Genomic DNA, 22,122 nt, shown 5'->3' on the forward strand with positions numbered 1-22,122 from the left:
GTAGTTTGTTGAATCTCACGCTTTCTAAACCTGTTCTTACAGGCTTCTCTGTCACGCGATGAAGGACCATGTTGTGAGGGTCGCAAACGAAGCCGACTTCATCCTAAGCAAACAGAGGGCCGAAGATGTAAAGAAACACGCGCTTTTCGAGGTGATTGGACCTTTGCCACAAACGTTTTTTCTCAATTTATATTTTTTTTCACCACTTTCGTTTTATTCGGAATAGGTTTTCATTACTTGTAGCATTTAAAAAAATCGTCTCACCATTTGCAAGCTTTCAGTGGGGGCGTCTATTTTGAGGCACGAACAGAGTTATGTAGTCCTGGTATTTTAATGTTATCTCTTAAAAAGACATGTTTAATTACTGAAAACTAATGGATCCGATTCAGCCGATCCGATACTGTTGTCTCTATCAGTGTACTTATTTATAACACAAAACACAATATCTAACTCAAGTTGATCATATCTAAATTTGAATGAATGCAAAACAATGTTATTAATACAGAAACAACAAGTCCAAGTTAAACATCATTGCCCAACACTTAAAAATAACTAACAATGTGAGCTTCTAAAGATAGTGACGCCAACTGCTGTAGAGACACATACAATTTCAAGGCACTATACGTTCAGTGACCTTAGACCGTTTAATCGCAAGTAATAGAGTGCTTAAACAATTAAATCAGTCTTAAAGCACTTATACCAAAATAAGCAAGGTTAACAATTACCACCTGCCCCCATATCCTAATAAGGCAGGGGTTTCCCTTTTTTTTGCTTAGCGTGAACCACGGTGGGCAAGCCGTTTTCAGAGATGACGTCAATAATACAAATAGACTTTAAAAATATTTTCATTTTGTTCCAAAAAATGTGAAAGTGTAATGGAGTCGACATTAAGTGCAAAACCGTTTTATTTTTAATTAAAATCTTTTAAAAATTGATTACTTCTTAAATACTTTAATATTTGCATTAGGCCTTCATGGTCCCTCTAAAACTAGTTAACAGACCCCCAATCGCTCCATAGACCCCAGTTTAAGAACCCCTGTAATACAACTGATCTCATTCAAAAACTCTTCACACAGTCGTCGTGCGCGATCTTCCTGGCACAACAACGTGACGAGGAACGTCAGTGCGACTCGCTCATCACAGCTGCCAAGCATCGCGACCACGCCACCGCCATCGCTCTCAAGAACCGCATCACCAACATCCTAACCAACAAGCTGGGTGCCTGGGGCTCCAACTTTAACAGGTCGGTGCATTTTACTAAATAAGCTAGTAAGAAAACAACACAAAAAAACAAAATTGTTTAAGTTGTTAGTCTGATGATAACCAAAATGAAGTATGCCGGATAAATAAATATTGAAATATGCCTGGATAATAAGGACAGGCCATCATCTTTTTAAACCACATGACGTATTGTGCGTGTAAACTCATCTTCATGAAGCCACAACTAATGTGAAGAACCAGCTTGTTGCACACAAGTGCACAGAGTTAAATATTATACTTCTTTATAGCAACTTATCAAGTAATTGATTATTAACATGAAGCAATTGAAGCATCCTAATTTCGAATGAATTAATTACATGTGGTTAATGATAAGCACTTAAGTAAACTAAAAAATAAGTAGGCACATACAACAAAGGCTAACACCTGGTAACATATGGACAGCACCAACTAAACTACATAAATGGCAAGCATGCTGCCACATGTACAAAACCAGTCATGCACAAAATCACTCAAGCATAAGAATCAGTCATGCATGAATTGATAGTAAATGACAAATAAAATCCAATAATAAAGGTAACATTTCGGAATCACTAACGTCTTGTTTTACCCGTCATGTAGGTCGTATTTTCTGCATTTAAACGTCACCTTGTGAAAATGTATTTTTTCTTAGTCGCGCTCGTGAATTCTGGAAGCTTGACCCGTGGGAAGACGACACTAGACGGCGCCGTAGATTCGTGAGAAACCCGTACGGAAGCTCACACCCGGAAGCAATCCTTGTCACGCAGAAACAACTTAGTAAGCTAATAGTTTTCGTTCCTACTTATGTTTCAGACCAGGGGCGGGCAACTTCTCCAGTTGGCGGGTCCTCGATGGAAAAATAAAGTTCTTGGCAGGCCGGATTTCTGAATCGATACATTAATGGCGTATTTATCCACCTGAACCAAATGAATCGTATTTAATGTAAACTTTTAGTTTCAAGCATAGAGACCGAAAACAGTATTTGATGAATTTATTAACGTACTGTATTTTTATAGCTGCTGAAGTAGTGGGGGGATTGCGGCAGAGGACAACATCATGTAAGACGGGAAACTGTCTGCGGGCCGCACAAAATCCTGTCGCGTCGCGGGCCGGGTCCGGCCGTATGTTGCCCGCCCCTGTTCAGACGATACTTTTGAAAATCTGTAATTTGCAGTGAAAACAAAACACTCACGAATCTCATTTTTTATTTAACTTGTCATTATTTGAAAAAGCTATTTATATTTTTTACCTCAAAAACTAAAGATGCTATTCCTGACGCGTCGGATGCTGGAGCGATGCCAAAATCACCATCCAACTTTACTCTGCAAGGGGCTGATCAAGTTACGTCGATGGAAGATGAGGTCATCAATCTTGATGACGTCGACCAAGATGAATTGCAAGGTACCTAATTGTATAATTCTTGACCATTGCTATAACTTCCTTATTTACTCACAAACATTAAATTGCGTACCTATACGTTAAGCTCGTGACACCGATGCCACGTTTATATTATATGAGTAACAATTCTGCCATTTAGTTCAAGTTGGCTCCGATTCTGTATTTACATCACAAATCCCTTTTAATGGCATCTAGACATTGTCCTAGCATAGTGATGCATTTATGTAAAAAAATGTAGTTCTGGTCAATGGATTAAGTACGTTGTTTAAATTAGGAAGTAACTATTCCAAATTATTGTTTATATTAAAAAATGTCAACGCCAGACCTCACTAAATCGTGACAATAGACTTTTGCTTGTTTGTTTGATGTAGGCCTACTGCTTCCTTAGCCTTACTGAGTTGGTAGTCGTCAAAAGTGCAACTCAGCAGTATTTCTTCTCCATATATTGGGTTTAGCTGTAGGCGTGAATGTGATCATTCACCAAAGTGTGTTATCTAATTGTAATTTTGTAACCTGCCCAGGTCCAGTATCGTTCAGTACCGAGGCAGACCTAATAGCGCCTGGCGTTTGTCTTCACGGAAATTTCTCCATCACTCCCGATGAGTTCTTCTTCGAGGTGTCAGAAAATCATCCGTCTTTTACCAAAGCTGATTCAAAAGTAAGACTTTTTTCAAATCCAACATTTTTTGTATAAGGCACAGCCCGCAAATATACATTTGATGACTTACTCTGCATCGAGCTTAGACATGCAGCATAAGCTGTTTTGTTATGGTGAAAGGAAAAAAGTCGCTGTATGTAAATTTGTAAATAGTCAAATCACATATTTTAGGATGAGTTACTTTGCAACTCGCCTTTGAACAACTCCAAAGGAATTTTTTGTGATATAGTGAAGGTAAAAATCTGGATTGGTATAATGTTATTGAGTTTGTGACAAACCAAATCAACCTTATCACCAAAATTTTTTTGGCGTTTTTTGGACGACCGATGGCGGCAGGTCGTACTTACTGTTCAACAATACCTTACCTATACAAAATACTTGGTTATTAATATACATTTTCCCCGGTATCTCTAACTTATCAGTATTTCTATTTAGTGAAAATTGGTTAACTATATCTGAGCTGCTGAGCGGCATATGCAATTTTTGACGCATTACGTTGATCCCGTCGGCTTATACCGGGTTATGGCAGATCCGCTCGGCTTATGTCGGATGGCAACCTGCCGCTAAAAATGACTGGCCATTTTTCCCACACGAGCATGCGACGAAAGCGACAGACGCCCAATCGAAGCCCCTGATCTGCCACTAACTTCGCCCTTCAATTTATCACGTGGCAATAATCGCGGCGCCCGAACGCACTTTCCAATCATCGTCGGAGATAATTATTTAAGCCGCTCGACGCGACGGCGATCTCTTAATCCGCGCGCATCGATTTCCAATCACGCGCTTCGCCCGGCCTGTTGTTTTTAAGTTACCGGGGTCGCGAAGGTTCGCGTGGCACGCCAAAATTTGTCGAATTTATGCGCGCTTTATTGCTTGTTGGGTGTAATCGAATCGTTGGATTTCGATTAACGGCTGAAACACTTAATCTGCGCCAGGATCAATTAAACAAGGGTTTGTGGTCTTCTTTCCATTGTTTTCTTAATTTTTTCCCCTCGTCAAAGCAAAACTCACACACATTTCAGCAAAAGTTAGACTTTGTAAAGGAGTACACTTAAAACAAATAACAGTTGTCAACCATACAGTTGTCATGTTGATGTCGTTATGTATGACTATCGTGTGTTATCTTAGGGGCTTGACGTTAAGCAATAGTTCTGTTTAATTAATATCTAGGTATCTATACGTTTCGTCGCTTCTTTGGCTTTCCTTTCTTTAGCTTTAGCAAATAGGTATTATTCGTCCAGCTTAATGTCGCCGACTGGAATTCACTATTGAAATACCTAAAGTATTTGTGAAAAGTAAAAAGTATTTGTGAAAGTAAATTAGTAAATTACGGAATTCTTGTGGAGTTCAAACTAAGTTGCACATTTGGGGAATTCAAAGTTTTAAACAGTATTTCCAGTAAATATTGTCCTTTCTTTGCTGGTAATCACTTTTCATATTTTGGAGTCGTTTAAAATTAATCTTTTTTTTAAAAACCTTACATTTAATTTTGCTTCACACTAGACAATTAGTTTCTTAATTAGGTTTACTGCAACTTAAAACGATTCACAGTCGACGCGCAAACAAAACTTGACAAAAATAAATAAGCATTTAAAGCAACGACAAAAAAATCGCTGAACTTTGAAGAAACGTTTGCAACCATGGCAAGAATCGGGACGAAAAAACGCAAAGCAAACGCGACAAAAAAACAGTATAGCGGTACAGAGTACATCACGAGTAAAAAAATGCAAAGAATTTAGTGTTGATCGTATAAAGCCTTGTATACGGCATTTGACACCAAAATAAACATCAATTTGTAAATAAAAATCAATTTGTAACGGTATTATACCGATATTGAACGAGAAAAAGAAACGAGAGGAACAAATTCAATTTTCAACATCGATGAATAAAGAGGTATCCGAAACGTTCAAAATGATATATACTCCTGTATGGGCTTTGATATTCTTATCACATCCAACCATTATGCTCCAAAATCCAATTTGTTTTTTGTAAGCAAACAAAAAATCTTGGAACTCTTTTCCTCTGTTGTCTCATTGGCGGACACTACAAATAAATAAATACCGCCGCCTGGTTTAATCCAATAATCATCCGAAACGCGTCCAACGGATGCTAACATCGGAACTAGAGGTGATCGAAGCTCTTGCTGTTGGTGATGATTTCGCGTGTAAGGCACCACACTTGGCGCGCGGCAACGTCCAGCGAAGAACCGGTGCTGGCCAGAAAGAGGTCGACGCTTGGCAGGAAATAGTGGGGGAGCCGTCGACAGCGCAGACAGGACACGAGCTGAAGAAGCACGCCCTGGGACATATGAACGAACATTGTCAGTTAGGGACAGTGGCATGCTAAGGGTTAGGCTTGTTTGTTTGCCGTGTAATTTTGTTTTCAATGCTGCTGAAAGTTGTTTGGGGAATTTAGATAAAAGCAGAGGTGCAATATTTTTGTCAAAATTAAAAAAAAATTACTGTATGAAAACCTAAAACGAATATTCGTTCATGAGCAAGGCTACTGCAACATGCATTAAACACCTGCCGCAATAGACAGCATATCTATTGGGATGCAAATCGTACCGTACACAATTTCCTTGGAACTAAAAATGGCCGCCTTACACGTCATTCACCGCTGCATGACATCAAACTCACCTGTATGCGATCTCCTACGCACGAGCCACTCCAGTCGGAGTCCTGTGGATGCTTCTCGCACTCGTACAGCATCAACGTCTTCATGTGGTAGTTGTTGATCGGGCTTCCGGGAAACTCCAGGTGTCTGTCGATAAACAGGCTGTCAGAAACCGTTTGGTGGTCTATGGATCCACATCCCAGGGCGCATATCTCGCCCAAGATCAATTATTTTTGCCTTGTTTTTAGAACTTGGCCTACTTTTGAGCCGCTGGACAATTTATGTGCATTTTTTGTGCGATTTATGAAATGGTGTTAATTTTTATACCAGTAAATTTGTTTTTGTAGTGCCACGTTAGAGCTATTGTTCGTAGTTTTGATTTAGGCGATGTTCGGAGAATGGCTTTTAGATCAATTTTCTGCTATTTTTCGGGCGCTTTTACCTGTCCCTGAGTGTCTTCAGAATGGAGAGACACTTGCGTCGGCAACCGCCCGACCCGATCAAGATCTTTTCCGCCCCAGTGAACGACATTGCCCACGCGTCGCTTTCGGCCGTGCTGGAAAAAGAGGAGCATTGTTAAACTATACTAAAACCGAGCTTTAACACTTCAATCACATGTCTTTATTCATTGATGTTGAAAATGAATAAAGAGTTATTCGAAACGTTCAGAATCATACCTACTTCTGTATGGGTTTTGATATTCTTATTTCGTCTTACTATACAACCTCCAACCATTATGATCCAGACCTTCAATCACAGTTTTGTAAAGTTTTGCAGCTGTTTAATGTAGCGATTTTGCTGTAGACTTCTACAACAGTTTCGGTTACTTCTCACCTGTGCTTTGCGTTGAGCGAGGGCGAGTCTTTCGACAGCAGATTGAAGCCGTCGTTTTTCACCTCGGCCACCTTGGACGGACACGGCCAGGCCAGGTGCGGTTCCGGCCAGTGGGAGGCGCTGCGCGGCCAGATACTGCTGCACTTGAAAGCCGGGGTGACTCGGACCTGGCAGATACGTTATTTAAGATGGATGGAGCTCTCTGTTAGTACTTGTCATAAAATAACCCTGTATGATGTTATGAGTAAACAATTTGCGGTCGACTTAAACCTACAATTAGAAATCTTAGATTAACGATCAATGTGTGGCGCTGATCTTGAGTTAAACTGCCAGTGTTAAATGCAGTTGTGTTTTTTTCGATGCAGTTTTCATCTGGCGGCCAACATGTCATACCCCCCCGAACATCGTTATCCATGTGGGCAAAAGCCGTACGCCACCATCTTGTCTAATGTTGCCCTTTATATGCGTTAGTGTACGAAACGATGATAAACGATTCTAAGCCTCTCCAGCTTCCCGAAATCAATAGGCGACCCGCCGAGGAGCAATTAAATTCCCCAAAGGGTCGCGCAAAGCGATCGGCATCCCTAACACACTGGAAAGAAGCGAGAAGCGACGCGTGTCTCCTTGTATGTGTTAATGGGCGGGATATGCGACAGGCGGCCGCGCTCAGTTGACTTTAATAATTGATACAAAGCCCATATCGGGTTTTGGCTCGTCGCGTCGCGTTTGCAACCGGCCGATCTAAATATACACCCGGCTTTCCCGGGGATTTGTAAGTTGGATTGGATGATGATGCCCACTCTCGACGAATTGCGCTTAAAACTTTTCTGCTCCTTTGAAGCAAACCTGATTGAAAACTGTTATGTAGGAGATTACTGCACTAAATCGGTATCCTGGTTTTTCAATGCTGTCAGATGTCTTGTCAATTAACTATATTTTTGTTGCTTATCCAATCACGCGTTACACGTTAAATAAAAAGCTGTTTAAAAAACATTGTAGAACAACACATTTGGGGAAGAATCGGCCAATTTTTACTTCAAACATCACAACGCCGTTGGTGCACAATTCCTTTGTCCACGCCAACATTCCTTGTTAAGTTTGCGCACTTTCTCGCACTCACCAAGATGGTGTCTTTAATCCTGAGCTTCACCTCCGTGCAGTCGTTGGCGAGCTGGACGATCTCGCGGTAATGCAGCTTGTCGATGGCCTGTGAGACCAGGACCTGGAATCTGGACCGTACTTTGCGCGCGGACAGGTACCTGGATTGAGCACAAGTCCCATTGGCTTTGTGTATAAGTCAGATATGTGATATATTTAATGTAAACGGACATTGGATGCGAATTGCAACACTAACAGGAGAAGAAATAATCGGAAGAACAATTGTACAATTAATACAACTGTTCCAAACATTTATTAGAATTCTCGCAACCTTTTGTCGGTCAGCAGTTCGAACTTCGCCAGGGCGATTTGTTTAACAGAAGATCTGCTTATAATTTTCTGTTGGACTTGAAGGATATGCTCGTCTCTCGCACTCCAAGATTGCGTTTTTTGTTTAAATATTACAAGGTCACTTTCAATACGAGTTCTTACCCGGACGCCGTGATAAACTCGACCCAGAGCGACATGCTGCGTTTGCGGCCGTCACTGAGTTTCAGGACGGCGCAGCCGGGAATCGAACCGTCGTCCACGAAGTTGAAGACTCCCATCTGGTTGAGAAAGAGGGTCACCTCGTATTCGGTCGGCGAGATAACCTCCAGTCCTTCAAGCCGACCGTCCATCTCGTTCAACGAGCTAAATTGCGAAATGAAGAGATTCATTCAGTTGGCCGAAAACGTTATCGTTGATGTCGGACAAATTTAAAGTTTGAAAAACTGTTGCAAAAAAGTGACCTCAACCAGTTTTAATATTTCGCAAAAGACAATTCAGCATTATGTATTTTGTTGGGATGTGGCTAAAATAAAAAGACTAATATTTGTTTAAATCTCCTTTGTCTAAACGCCATGCACATTAATCACCCTTTTACACAACTTTTACCAAATGTACATATTTCACGAACCCAAAGATCAAACTCTTACTGTAAAACCATTAATCTAACAGTAGTCATTCGATTCACTCTTTGGAAAACATTTTTGTTCTCAATCGTACCTGCGTGCGTTTATACAACCACTGCTGTAACAACAGGCTTTGATTTACCTTCCTTTTTACGTCCCAACTAAAATGACCACGGTGGATATTTGTGATGTTCCTATCAGGGACCACTTTGAGTCACGCTTACCTGATAAACCTGGGTTCCTGCAACTCCACCTCCTTAAGGATACAGGTTACGATTTTACCGATGTCCCTGACGGTGTGCGAGACCTCCACCTTACGTGGAACAGTCTGCTCGTTGTAGAACTTGTTCACGTGGTAGGCGAGGGCAGCTTGCGAGGCAATCATCCTTTAAGGCCTTTTGCTTTGCTTAGATGTTGTCAATTTGATGACTGCGTTTTAGAAGCAATTTTCCCTATTTAGTTTTAAGGTTTCAGCAGCTGTTGCAGTCTAGGTCTCCTGCAAACAGTTTTAAAATAATCTTGCTTACCTATATAATAATTGCACTTGGTGTTCCATAGCCTCTCAATATTCACTGTTAGTAAAAATCCACTGTCGCTCATTCGTACAATTGCAACATCCACGGCAGCGCTGCAATGGTCTGCACTAATCTAGCAACCTGCGCAAAAACCGTTCCGATATTCGACAGCCCCCTTAAGCTTTAAACCAGCGCCTGAAAAACCTTTTTGCAAAGCGATGCATAATTAATGCCACCAGTCGGGCGTGATGTCACCGACAGTATTTCCATTTGAGAGGGGCCGGGCGGTGCCCCTCACGCGGGCCCTGAATCGCCCTTATGCCGCTCGCGTCGTGTTTTGCCGGGAACGCCGACGCCTGTTCCCCTTTTTTTCACTTCTCGCCCTTTTTACGATTTTTCTCTCGCTCGATTTCGTTCAGCTTTTGTTGGCTAAGGTCTTGTTATGACTCCCTATCGATCGCTAATAAGGCCACCCTTTTCTCTAGCTGCGCTTTTGGAATAATCGCGTCGATGTCATGCTGCAAAGCGGACCGATATTTCCTTTTAGAGGAATAAACTGGCTTTTTAGAATTCGGCGCTAATAAAAGTGTAACACATACCGAGAGCAGACGTTGTATCGCAAAATCGAAGCTCTATCATCCGTTTGTGGAGGTTGGGTGTATTTTTTATCCTCATGTGCTATTGACCCACAGGGGGTCCCATTAACATCTGTTAGGTCGCCTAAAGCATCTCAAAGGCAATCCTTGAACGAATAAAATGATCGAATCGGAAATCGCGATCCGCTTGTTCCTGACGCGAAACTGTGGCGGCCCGGAACGAAGTGCCGCGTTTCGTCGCCGCCAAAGATGAAAGACCGCGCACCGCGCTTACGTCACAATTGCGAGGCTTCTTCGCTTTGTGCGAACGACACAAGGCAGACCTCCTAGCCGACACCGGCCGTAGCGCGTGTGGCGAAATATCAGGATGGCACTTTGATCGCTTTACGATCGGGCCTCGAAATGTAGGAATTGCCCATAGGTCGAACGGCAATCGCTTTTGCTTGCTGTGCCCGGGTCGTGTGAACGTGCCCGCATTAACGATGACGAGTGGCCAGGCTACTCGCTGCCCTACCATGAATGCCTTTCTCCCTTTTAGTCGCAGTATCGCGCACATTGTCATCATAGAATCCACATATCCTACTCTCTAAAAAAAATACTTGTATCAAATAGTTGTTTTCTTTTTTGCGTTTTTACCGCTTTTTCGTAATTCTTTGAACAGACGTGTCTTGACATCTGAACGGCATCTCACATTGAGTCTTGTATCTTGTCAGCTCACGAACACTCATTTCACGAAGTACTTATATTAGCATAATCCAGCCGTTCTCAACCTTGGCTCTGTTAGTTGACCACGGAGCAGTATTTTAAGTTATTAGCCAGTTAAACTCGGTTTTCATTATGGCCTCAAAGTCCTTCCTTGTGACATTTCGTAACGTATTTTTCTGAAACGTGAACAGTTGGCCACAAAATGGAAAGTTGCTACAAACCATAAATAGTTTAGAACAATTTTCATAATATGTGAACTATATAAAAATCGGCCTACACTGTTATTGCAAGGCCTATGAGGAATACCGGTCGATAAAGATCCTATCCCAATTAGGATAGCTATTTTAGGTCTTAAAATCATGCCATACATCACCACAACAAACACCTCTTCCCTGTTGCAAGATAATGCACATGAAAATACTCAAAGTTGTGACGCTTCACGTTATCTCAATGGCGCTCTTTCAATATACTTCAATGCGTCGCACCCAAATACTCCCCTACTATCGGAAAGACGATATGTATATATTAAACTGCAAATCGATCAGACGGCGCGGGGCCAAAGGTCATGCGCGCGCTTCTCCATTCGGAATTATTTTAGCGTCGATTTTCGGGCTCCGGACTGCTTGCATTTTTAATGCGCTTCTGAATAATGCAAGATGTTGTGCATTGTTAGCGCGTTGTGATTCGGTCCGGGCAGCACGCCTCCCGAACGCCAAACGACCATCTCGGATAAATCGGTTAGATTGTGATGGGTGTCGTGTGTGCAATCTATAACTTATGTAATAACCCTTGGTTTATCGATTGTGTGGTCGGTCCTCCAACTGTGTCCCATTTGAGGTTTTTTTAAAGTGTTTGTTTTCGTATGGATTTCTGTCTTGCGATCAATCCACCTTAACTAAAATGATGTTGCAGGCCAAGACTCACGGTGTCCGATGCTTTGTACTTCATTGCGATAATAATGCCAGATTTTTTTTGTCCGTTGCAATACCATATAACACGATTACTATAGGTATTTTTTATGGCAAGTAAAAGGCAATATTCTGTTTGTATATCATATTAGACTTTATCTTTAATATGTTTAGATTCTTTTTTTATTGCTAACTTACTATATTTTAATAAATTTTGCTTTCTCGTTATAGAAATTCTACCTAATATCGCATTACCTATTATTATCGCATTACCGATTTAATCACTAGGTAACGAGTATAGCCTCCGATTTGATATTATTGGACGACACTAATCAAGACTAAATAATTAGGAAAAAATATTTTTATAATAAGTCTCTGTCCAATGAAAATAAAATTGTACCACGGCTCTTTGTCAAAAGTAGAGAGTCAGACGTCTGGTTGTTCGTGATTACATCACTAAAAGTCCCACGATTGTCGCTTCGATAAGAGGTAGCCAGGCCTGTTTGATTGGGTCCTACTTTTAAGATTTAAGTTGGGCAAAATTTTGACTGATTTGAGTTTTTGCACCTATATATGTTTGCCTCCAACTTGTTTTCAATCTACCTTACACGCCAAAGTCGATTTTGTTAAGAAAGTGAAATTTAAAATAGGTAATTTCGAGTATCTTATTATTTTTGACCGAATATTAGTTGGGTCGGCATTAATAGTATAGATGTCCGTTCTGTTTGAATTTGGAATTAGTTCTTTTCACTATAACTGCGGAAACTGTACAAATAATTTGTCGCACTTACAACTCTCGGAAAAATAAATCTTTGTGGGTAAATTTAAGATAGAACATATTCAACCTGTAAATAGTACCACATCAATATCGACCTATGAGCGTAAAAGCATCTGCTCATCACTAAGCCTACGTTTGCATTCGGTTCGTTGACAACTCGTTCCAGATGCTTTAAGAAGCAATCTTGGGGTAAACGCGTGCCCACTTGTCGCATTAGCATTGCAATAGTTGATTGATTGCGTTTTTAGCAATAGTTGATTGATTGTGTTTTAGCATTTGCCTGCTTGTCAAGTCCTTATGCGTTATTTTTCCAGTAAATTAACAGACGATCTTAATTTTTATCATAAAACTTTTAATCATCGGCAATTTACTGTCAATTGTATTCCACCCATCCTCCAACAGTTGATTTGTTTTGTATTTGACAAGCCGGAAAACAAGTCTGTTCATTGCCTGTGATTTCATTTATTTGCGAACCAGAAGCTGTATTGACACTTGGCCTCACAACAAGAAAAAACATTTACAAGTTAACCTTTTTTCTTTGTCGGTTTAATGGTAGCTTGGGACTTTCGCCCGATGATCAAACACAATATAAGGAATGCAGTTTCGATTGCAATATTGGTTGAAGCGCCAAACAATAACGTGCGAAATCAATTCTCGTCATTTAAGCGCCTATTCAACTTTAAGGTGTTAATCTACATCGACGGCATTCACGGCAAATGGATGTTCCAGGAGGTTCGAGCGGTGTTTTCGAGAAGATATCTCCTCCAAAACACAGCCGTCGAAGTCTTTCTCGCTAATCGAAGTAAGGCTTTCATAAGTTATTTTGCCGAAGTTGTTTTATGCTCTTCGACTGGATATTTTTTTGTTCAATCTGTGATTCTGTTTACGTTGAATTTGTCTAATTTTATTAAGAATGTGTTTTTGATAAATAAGTTTGAAACAAATTGAGAATAGATGCAGTTTGTCTAGTGTCCTTGACTTAGCATTTATCGCGCCTGTCTAATTCAATTGCAAGACATGATTTTTAGCGTTTGAATACTTCCATGTTATTGCCATGCAAGTGTTTTTCGGTCGAATGTTTAACACTGAAGGTCAATCACTTTTGTCTCTTTTTTCGCAGCTTGCGTGATGTTCAACTTCTCGGACAATGATACGGTGAAGAAGGTGGTGGGATACTTGCCGCGGGTTGGTATCGGCACCGGGTATGGACTTCCACAGGCAAGGTAAGTTAACCGTTTGATAAAAAGTTTTTTACTTGGTTGTAGTTTGCGCAACAGTATTGTATTAATAACTCCAATTAGCTGTTTTATTCCCTTGAATTAAGAATCACTGTACAAATAATTACAATTCACTGGAAGGATTAGCTCCAGCTAAATTAATTTATCTGTAAATAAATTGGAAAAAAAATTACGGACACACTGAACGTCCTAACGAACCCCAGTGGTTTGAGAACCTCTGATTTACGTTAAGATTTCTAAAGTTGTCACTTTTCTTTTTCGTTGTGAGGCCGAAATGCTTGCTAATATTTCATGATTTTCGTTTCAAAGTTTGTTAACGGTGCATTAGTTTCGATGAAGAGTAAAATATTAAAATGTTGCTTTGCTTCCTAAGGCGCATTTCCTTGGCATCTCCGCACCAGCTTTTCAAGTCGTCCAACATGACCGAAAAGTGGCAGAGAAGGGAAATCACCAACTTCGAGTATCTTATGTTTCTCAACACGATCGCCGGTTCGCATTTTTGTAGTTCTTGAAAGCATTTTTAACTAACTAATCTACACCTGGGGTTACTTTCTTCTAAATGTGTCGTATTTTATAAAGATTACGATATTTTGGCATCCGTTATTTTTATTAACTTTCTTTTTGAAAACTGTATGCAACAATCTAAAACATTACTGTAAACGTGTTTTCCTTTCAGGCCGTTCCTTCAACGACCTGAACCAGTACCCTGTGTTTCCATGGGTCATCTCCAACTACGACGCCACTCAACTCGACCTTTCCCTGCCAAGCAACTACAGAGACCTTTCCAAGGTAACGAGCCCAATAGTTATTGTGAAACACGAATATTTAGCGCTGTCTGAGAATCGTACCATATTTTTGTCCGGGTTTTTTATTTCTAACATTATTTGGGTTAGGATGCGAGTTAGCGTTTGGGTTCGCGTGGGCCAAGTAATATTAATATATTTATTCATTTCTTGCAATTTCAATTTTTACTACTCGTTTCGTTACTTAAAAAAGTGATATGATTCTAGCACCAATATTTTTTTCATCAAAGATAGCAATTTAGGTCAGACACTATTCAAAGACCTTAAAATTATATATATGTTTCGCCAGAAAGGGCATCTTCAGTATATCGTAATTCGAATTAATGACCAGGAATTAAGGTCGGCATTTATCTTGAAAGGGTCAAGGTGATTTCATATATCACATGCAACATTTTATAAGAATACTTTTCACAAAATTCATGGCAACAAATCTTCTTCCCTCGCAGCCCGTCGGTGCGCTGAACCCGAAGCGGGCAGCCTACTTTCAATCGCGATTCGAGGCTTGGGATGATCCGCAGATTCCAAAGTTCCACTACGGCACCCACTACTCCAACGCGGCTTTCACGCTCGGTTGGCTTCTTCGTGTGGTGAGTTCCTGAGGTTTTTTTTTTTTTTCGGTTTGCCACTACAAAAACATCCATGACCCATCAAATTTGTCAGGCCCCACGCCCCACTTCGAGAACCATTCTTATAAACTGAATAGAAAAGAAATTCGCCTTTTTGACTGTCTGGATTGAAGTAATTATAATTTAGAAATCTAATGTACGTATGGATGTTTTAGAATCCATGGTTTTATTTATTTATTTTCTTTATTACGCTGAAACAACAAAATAGAAAGACGGACGGGAATAAAAAAATATATGCTTTTATCGTCCTTGTCCAGAAATTTGACTACTTACGCCACCATGCGGTACTGTCCCTGTGATCACAAATTTAGCCTAATGCCTCCTATCGGTCAATTGCTTCGGTACATTTACGCCCTTCTACTATACCAATTGATTATTTCTAAACCACAATGGTTGTTGCAAATATTTACCAGCTTAAACATATTAGTTTTGTACACAACCCACTTTTTCCTTTCTTATGATGATTGATTGAAATTTATGTCAGGTGTTAATATTTGGTTATTATATGAGCTAGACCGGCCTTTCTTAATCTGGGGTAAGTTTTCTTGTTTTAGGGGTAAAATTCAAGGATATGTATTCAAGCTCCGAGTATTCTGGTTCCGTTTTCTTCAACTAACCTATGCGAAGTGGCTTCTCTGCATTGCTTACTATCAAATCTAAATCACGAAACCGAGTTAACATGTTGAATCTGATATTGGTTTTGCATTATCTACTAATTTTCCAGACATTGAAACTCGTTGCCAAAAAGCAAGGGCAGCCGTCGCACTGACTATTACTGATGTAATTTGTTACTTTCGTTTTTTAATAAATGAGCGCCACTTTATATATTGAAGGTGAATTTGATATTTATTTTTGTTCAGAGGGTAAAACCTACAAAAAAGGTTAAGAAATAATTAACCTTTTTGCAATAAAATTTCCAGAAGTTATTTGTTTCAGGAACTCTTGTTTTAATATGTTTAAAAAAATTTATGGCGGTCTAAAATCTCTTCTGTTTGTTATTTTTTCCAGGAGCCCTTCACCACCTTGTTTTTGAACTTGCAAGGCGGCAAGTTTGACAACGCTGATCGAACTTTTCAGTCGGTGGCTCAATCGTGGAAGAACTGCCAACGCGATTCGCACGATGTCAAGGTGCGTCCTTGAGGGAAAAATAAAAACTTTTGGTTTGATGACTTTTTCGCAGGATTGTAACAACGAATTAAACTGTTAAATTTAAACTGAAGTTTACGATAAAATTTTATTTTAGGGGACTGGTGTGTGATCAACATGTGCATATTTAGGTTTGCCAAAAAGTCTTGGCATCTTTAAATGTCTACAACATGTGCCTGTAACACTTTCTTAATTTGATTTATTTGATGTAGCTTAATTTATTTAAAATTGAGGTACTAAAACCAATTTTTAAACTACTTTTATTGTGTTGACCAAGGCATTTATACAGTTTTGTTTTCGAAATATATTTAAAACACTTGTGATCAAATATTAAGTCATCGAGTGGTCAAATATTAAGTTATACAATAGTCCATGAATGACATTCATTGAATGCCTTGGCATTTGTTTTATAAAAATGTGTGTCGAACTGTCGACTCTGGTAGTATATCCATTTATGGTAAATATCCTAAAGTGTTTGTTTTGGCAATTGTCCCCCGTTTCTAGTGCAAGTAACATTGGCAACACAATATGCATTTCTTTCGATATTCGCGTGGCAGATAAAGTTAAATGGGTGGGAAAATAATTTTGGTTGTAATTGTGGCGGGACGAGAAACGGTGATTTCAAATGTTCTAATCCAATCATTTCTCGATATATGTTTAGTTTTTTTATTTCAAAACGAACCCAGTATTAATCGATACCGGCTGTCAGTCCGAATTCATTGTCCTTTTTTCTCACAGGAGCTGATTCCGGAGTTCTACTACCTGCCCGAAATGTTCGTCAACGCCAACGACTACGTGTTGGGGGTCACCAGTGACGCGGCGAAGGTCAATGACGTCATACTTCCACCCTGGGCAAACTCGCCCGACGACTTCGTACGCATGAACAGAATGGTGAGTAAAAAGTGGAACAATACACACCGCCTAAACTATTTCCGCTCAAAACCCAGTACTTTGAAGAAAAAGTAAAATTTGACCGTTCGGGTTGTTTTTACCTTGGTGTTTTGTTAAATCTTCCTATTTGTCTTACCCGAATAAAGTTTTCCAGGGCACCGTATGTAAATACTCGAGTCTGTCTTGGGCTTAAAGCTGTTTTTCGCCTACACGCGTCGAGGTTGCTTGTTATCAATAGTATTTTTTCAACAATATGCTTGGTAACAACCAGACACAAATAAATTAACCACACTCACACATGTTTGCAAAATATTACAGGAAATACAATTTGTGCATTTCCCAAAGTTCCATTCGAAACTGCGCAAGACTAATCCAAACCTCGCGTAACATCGCTCGCACTTGTACGAAATATGACATTTAAAATGATTGCATGCCTTAAACCAGTGGTCAGCAAACTGTGGGCCGCAGAGCCATTGTTAGTGGGCCGCGAGTTACTTTCGAATAGCTTAGTGTTATCATGTAGTTGTGGGCCGCGTGATAGCCGTACATTTATTGCACTTTAAATTGAAAGTTCGTGTGGCTTATCATTTTTATATTATCGCAGCGTGGTTTAGACTCGCGTAAAATTTTTCGCGCTCCCCGCGTATATTCTTCGTTTTTTTACATTATGGCATGGCGGAGTTTTGGGCATCAGGGCGCCGTGTATAATGTTTTACCTTAATAACAAATATCCTGAATGTGCCAGCCACTGTTTTCGTAGTTCTTTCGGCCGCGACAAAAAAAGTTTGCCGACCACTGACTTAACGAACAAAACCAAACAACGCACAGGCGCTCGAGTCGGAGATCGTGTCCTGCCAGCTGCATCAATGGATCGACCTCATCTTCGGATTCAAGCAGCGCGGTCCGGAGGCGGTGAGAGCTACCAACGTCTTCTACTATCTCACTTACGAAAACACGATCGACCTCACCCAAATCACCGTAAGTTGGTCGATTTGCTGCGTTCTCTCTCCTGTCATTTCGTAATTTTTGCGAATGTCAAACGCTTGCTATACAATAATCGTTATATATACTGACCGGTGGAGTAAAACAATTCTTTTGTTACGCAATATTCTATTGACAAGTTCCTTGCAACGTTTGTCACACAATTGTCCATATTTTGAATTGGTCACAAAATTAAAAAATTGGCAATATTTAATGCTGAGTCACGAGGCATTTCAGAAATGTTGTTCAGTACACGTATTTATTTATTAGTATTTTTGAATTTATTGTTTATTAAACAAGGAATTATGTACGTATATAATTTTCGTGTCAGCTCCTCATCAATACCATTCTATAATATTGTAGGAAGACTGGTACTATTACTTTACGTCATATGTCGGCTCCGATCATATATTGTAAGGCATCACTATAGTCATTTACACACTTAAAAATTGTCGCGCAGCCTAAGTGATTTCTTGAAATGGAAAGATTATTTTATTTCCAGGATCAGATCGAGCGAATCGGACTCACCGACCAGATCCGGAACTTCGGTCAAACTCCGAGTCAGCTCTTGGCCAATCCGCATCCGCCACGTAGCTCTGCAATGCACGTTGTAAGTTTCGGGATCTTTTCGTATTCAGTTACCTCAAGCAATTCTCAACCTCGCTTAATCGATTTAGACAAGGATGCACGAATATAGGCTTTTTGAAACGTAGTTAGAATATGACTTGCAACCAACACATAGTCACTATGTTGAGTTTCGGGTGAGTTACATATTCGGATGCTAGTATCATTCAGGAAACTGTTCACTTATCATGTTAGTTTCGGTCACACTAAAATAGTTTCGATTTTTTCATGTGCTAGTAATTTACAAACGAATTAAAAGCAATATACTTGTCGTGCAAACGTCACAGATCCCGCTTGTTGCCATCAAACAAACTTCCCAAACCACGCGAAAGCCAATGGCATATTTTCTAGAATGTAGTCATTTGCCTCAAGAGGTTAAACTGTGGCCATCTGCCTGGCATAACTTCGCTTTTTCCTCTAACCTTTTAACTGACAGTTCGTATCATTTGGCACTAAGATCAAAGTGAGCGTTCGCGTGTATTTTCTCAAAACCACGCGGCGCGTGCTGCAATTAATCCGGTAATTTACGTGGAAACGATTTCTGAGCCTCCAGAAAGTTGCTAGTTAATCAGTTCGGGCCCACAATTACCAGCATGTGTCGCGCTTTAATTGGAGTGGATACAGAAGTGAGTAGCGCATGGCAAATCAGGCCGTTGGTCGATTAATTTGTAGTCGCGCTAATGAACTCGTGTTGGCGCGCAGACCCCCATGATGTTCAAGGACCGGCAGCACCACGACGTCGACATGGTGCTCAAGTTCCAGTCCAACTCGCCGGTCGTGTACGTTGCAGCCAACACCCATCCGAGCCTAGGGTCACCAGCGGTGGTCACCTGCACCAAGAACCTCAACTTCTCGCTCAACCGCTGGAACAAGACGCCCGAGGCCAAAAGTTCCGCCACGGCCAGCGGCGCCGCGTCGGCCGCCAGCGCCGGGGAGCCCGACAAGCCGCCGGCGGTTCCGATCGAGCCCGACCCGCTGACGAGTAAGTCGGGGACATATCGGATATAGGGGAGCTTCAAAAGTAAAAGGAACGGTTTAAAAAATTCGCTTAAACATTAAATAGCGTTTTCGAGGCGACCTTGGAAACTTTCTAGGGTTGAAAAATATATTATAAATGGGCGCCTAAAAATGGGATCTGATGGTACTTTTGCGAATGTGTATTGCGTAAGCGATTTGTAGCGGTCGTATTTAAAACCAATATAATAAACATAAAAATTCTGTACTGTTTAACCATTTCAATTTTTTATATGGGATGGCAGCAAAATTTTTGCGGTGAGGACCCCCTATAAACGAAATTGCTTCTTCTTGCAGCGTTTACTTGATTACTATATTCCATTGTGAATTGAATTAACGTTTTGAACTTACAACTTGTAATTACACTATTTCAAACGTAAAATTCTCAGACTAGCTAATGACACTGAAGTGAATAACACCGTTATTATTTTAAAAACACTATACTTACGGCAAGCTTTACTAATCGCAAACCCTTCAAGTTTAAGGTTCGCGCGCCTAAACCGCATGCAAAAACTCTCTGTACTTTACTTTCAGCGATGACCGGCACACCCAACAAGCGACAGATCGCAGACACTTTGGATCAGAGCGTGGTCGTGTCGAGCTCCTGTTTTGTGATCACGGCCGACAACAAGTTCCTGGTGTCCTGCGGCTACTGGGACCGAAGTTTCAGGATTAATCACATCGACTCCGGTAATCTTTCGCGTTTCCTACGCTTCGATTTCTCTATCGTTTTTATTTTGTTTTCTTTTTTATTAAGTTGCTAATGTTTCGGAACATAAACTAGTTGGACAAGCCGGTTTAAGCAAACCACTTGTCGCACGTCAATTTTGATGTTCTGCTGTTTACAGCCTGTTTACAGCCTGTCGCCGATCACTATGGCTTATAAGGTTTTTAATTCGTCTTTTTTACATGTTTCCGAACAACGTTTTAGTTTCTGGCCCGTATATATGCCTTGCCAAAACGTAGTATGCCCTGTATCCTTTATTATAAATTTAAGTTTTGACTATTATCCGGGTTAATTACAAGAAAAAATTCTCACTTAATAGGCAAGCTCAACCAAGTGGTGTTCGGCCACTGGGACGTGGTGACGTGTGTATCGCGATCGGAGACCTACATCGGCGGCGACTGCTACTTCGTCACCGGGTCACGTGACGCCACCGCCATGCTGTGGTATTGGAGCGGCCGAAAGAGTCTCATCATTGGGGATTCGTCTACCGCTAGTAAGTCGGCAACTTGTTTGGTTTACGATCCGGAATGTACCGTGGGGATGGTTCATGAAAATTTACCCACAGAAAGCGATGTTTTTTTAATTTACCCACAAAAGCGATTAACTATAGTTGTGACATAATCAAGTGCAGCTAAATACGCACTTGTTTTATATGTGTTTGTTGTTATGTTCTAATCGGGATGGGATAGTGCAAAATTGAATTTTTTTATAATAAGTGTTTTATGTAAACTGTGTCCATCTGATAAACCCAATAATTTGCCATTTTGCCAAGTTTTAGTCATTGTTGATCCGTATTGCGTCGAGTTCGCATAAGCTTTGTTTTCTAATAGCGCCATATAAAACTCAGTAAGTTAAAGAACAATTTGTCTATAAACCACAAATTCTTCACCGAACAGTGTTTAAATGCCGCTTTTCACGTTTTACCTATATCCCCTGAATTGTTTTCTCGAAATTAATGTACTTCGATAATGAATTGCAAAGCCAAAAAGGTCAAGTAGATTAAGACGTTTCGATACGAGCTTGTATCATCTTCAGTTAATGCGACTGAGAAATAATAAAACAACTCTTACACAAGGTGAGACGCTTTAGTTGGCGCATTAATTAGCAAGCAACTTCAGGTGTTATCAAGCTACATTACGGATCCGTGCATGATGTAGGTCAGGGGTTCTTATTTTTTTTACTGCGGACCCCAAAAAATATTTTTTGGTTGACATGGACCAAGGTCGAAAGAATTTTTTTAGGGATGACGTCATAAATTTACGTCACAATACAAATAGACTTCAAAATTCTGCTGTTTCTGATCCAAAAAATGTGAAAGAAAAAAAATGTGTTTATATAATAGAATCTAAAAAGATGCAGTGCGAAAAGTTTTATTTTTAATTAAACATTTTCTTTGACAATTTGATGAATTTTTAAATATATACTACCATTTTAACTAGGCCTTCATGGATCCCCTAAAACAAGAGTTCACGTACCCCCAAGGGGCCCATGGACCCCACCTAAGTTTAATGTTCTTTGTCATGTGACACGCAGACGAGAACCCGACTGCCCGCGCGGTTCTGACCGGACACGACGCCGAGATCACTTGCGCCGCTGTGTGCGCAGAACTGGGTCTGATCGCCAGCGGATCAGTTGACGGTCCTCTCCTCCTGCATACCATCACCGGGGACCTGCTGCGTACCCTTGAACCGGGAATCCCCCCTGACCCCGGGTAGGCCGTTTAATCTTTTTCTTGAGATTTCTCTGTTTACCCGCCCGTTTTGCAAGTGAAAAG

The 22,122-nt window shown here is 40.5% G+C and overlaps 2 protein-coding genes across 2 annotated transcripts in view; one reads left to right on the top strand and one right to left on the bottom strand.

Annotated features, from left to right (window-relative positions):
- LOC146160889 (lipopolysaccharide-responsive and beige-like anchor protein) overlaps window positions 1-22,122 on the top strand; it is a 56,931-nt gene that overhangs the window by 31,325 nt on the left and 3,484 nt on the right. Inside the window, exons 33-50 of the mRNA XM_083383886.1 lie at window positions 43-151; window positions 1,077-1,243; window positions 1,892-2,016; window positions 2,503-2,640; window positions 3,159-3,295; window positions 12,983-13,100; window positions 13,419-13,521; window positions 13,910-14,025; window positions 14,213-14,325; window positions 14,786-14,926; window positions 15,974-16,093; window positions 16,850-17,002; window positions 17,831-17,980; window positions 18,486-18,593; window positions 19,310-19,589; window positions 20,156-20,311; window positions 20,668-20,841; window positions 21,882-22,059. Of these exons, the coding sequence (XP_083240012.1) occupies window positions 43-151; window positions 1,077-1,243; window positions 1,892-2,016; window positions 2,503-2,640; window positions 3,159-3,295; window positions 12,983-13,100; window positions 13,419-13,521; window positions 13,910-14,025; window positions 14,213-14,325; window positions 14,786-14,926; window positions 15,974-16,093; window positions 16,850-17,002; window positions 17,831-17,980; window positions 18,486-18,593; window positions 19,310-19,589; window positions 20,156-20,311; window positions 20,668-20,841; window positions 21,882-22,059 (2,586 nt within the window). The remainder of the gene's footprint in view (window positions 1-42; window positions 152-1,076; window positions 1,244-1,891; window positions 2,017-2,502; window positions 2,641-3,158; window positions 3,296-12,982; window positions 13,101-13,418; window positions 13,522-13,909; window positions 14,026-14,212; window positions 14,326-14,785; window positions 14,927-15,973; window positions 16,094-16,849; window positions 17,003-17,830; window positions 17,981-18,485; window positions 18,594-19,309; window positions 19,590-20,155; window positions 20,312-20,667; window positions 20,842-21,881; window positions 22,060-22,122) is intronic.
- LOC146160892 (putative nucleotidyltransferase MAB21L1) lies at window positions 5,417-9,181 on the bottom strand. Its single transcript, XM_083384264.1, has 7 exons — window positions 9,021-9,181; window positions 8,336-8,536; window positions 7,866-8,004; window positions 6,746-6,912; window positions 6,354-6,467; window positions 5,935-6,058; window positions 5,417-5,593 (listed from the first exon to the last, which is right to left on the bottom strand). Exons 1-7 carry the CDS (start codon window positions 9,179-9,181, stop codon window positions 5,417-5,419), a joined length of 1,083 nt encoding a protein of 360 aa, XP_083240390.1.

This window comes from Ascidiella aspersa, chromosome 3 (genome assembly GCF_963924565.1).
Source record: "Ascidiella aspersa chromosome 3, kaAscAspe10.2, whole genome shotgun sequence".
NCBI lineage: Eukaryota > Metazoa > Chordata > Ascidiacea > Phlebobranchia > Ascidiidae > Ascidiella > Ascidiella aspersa.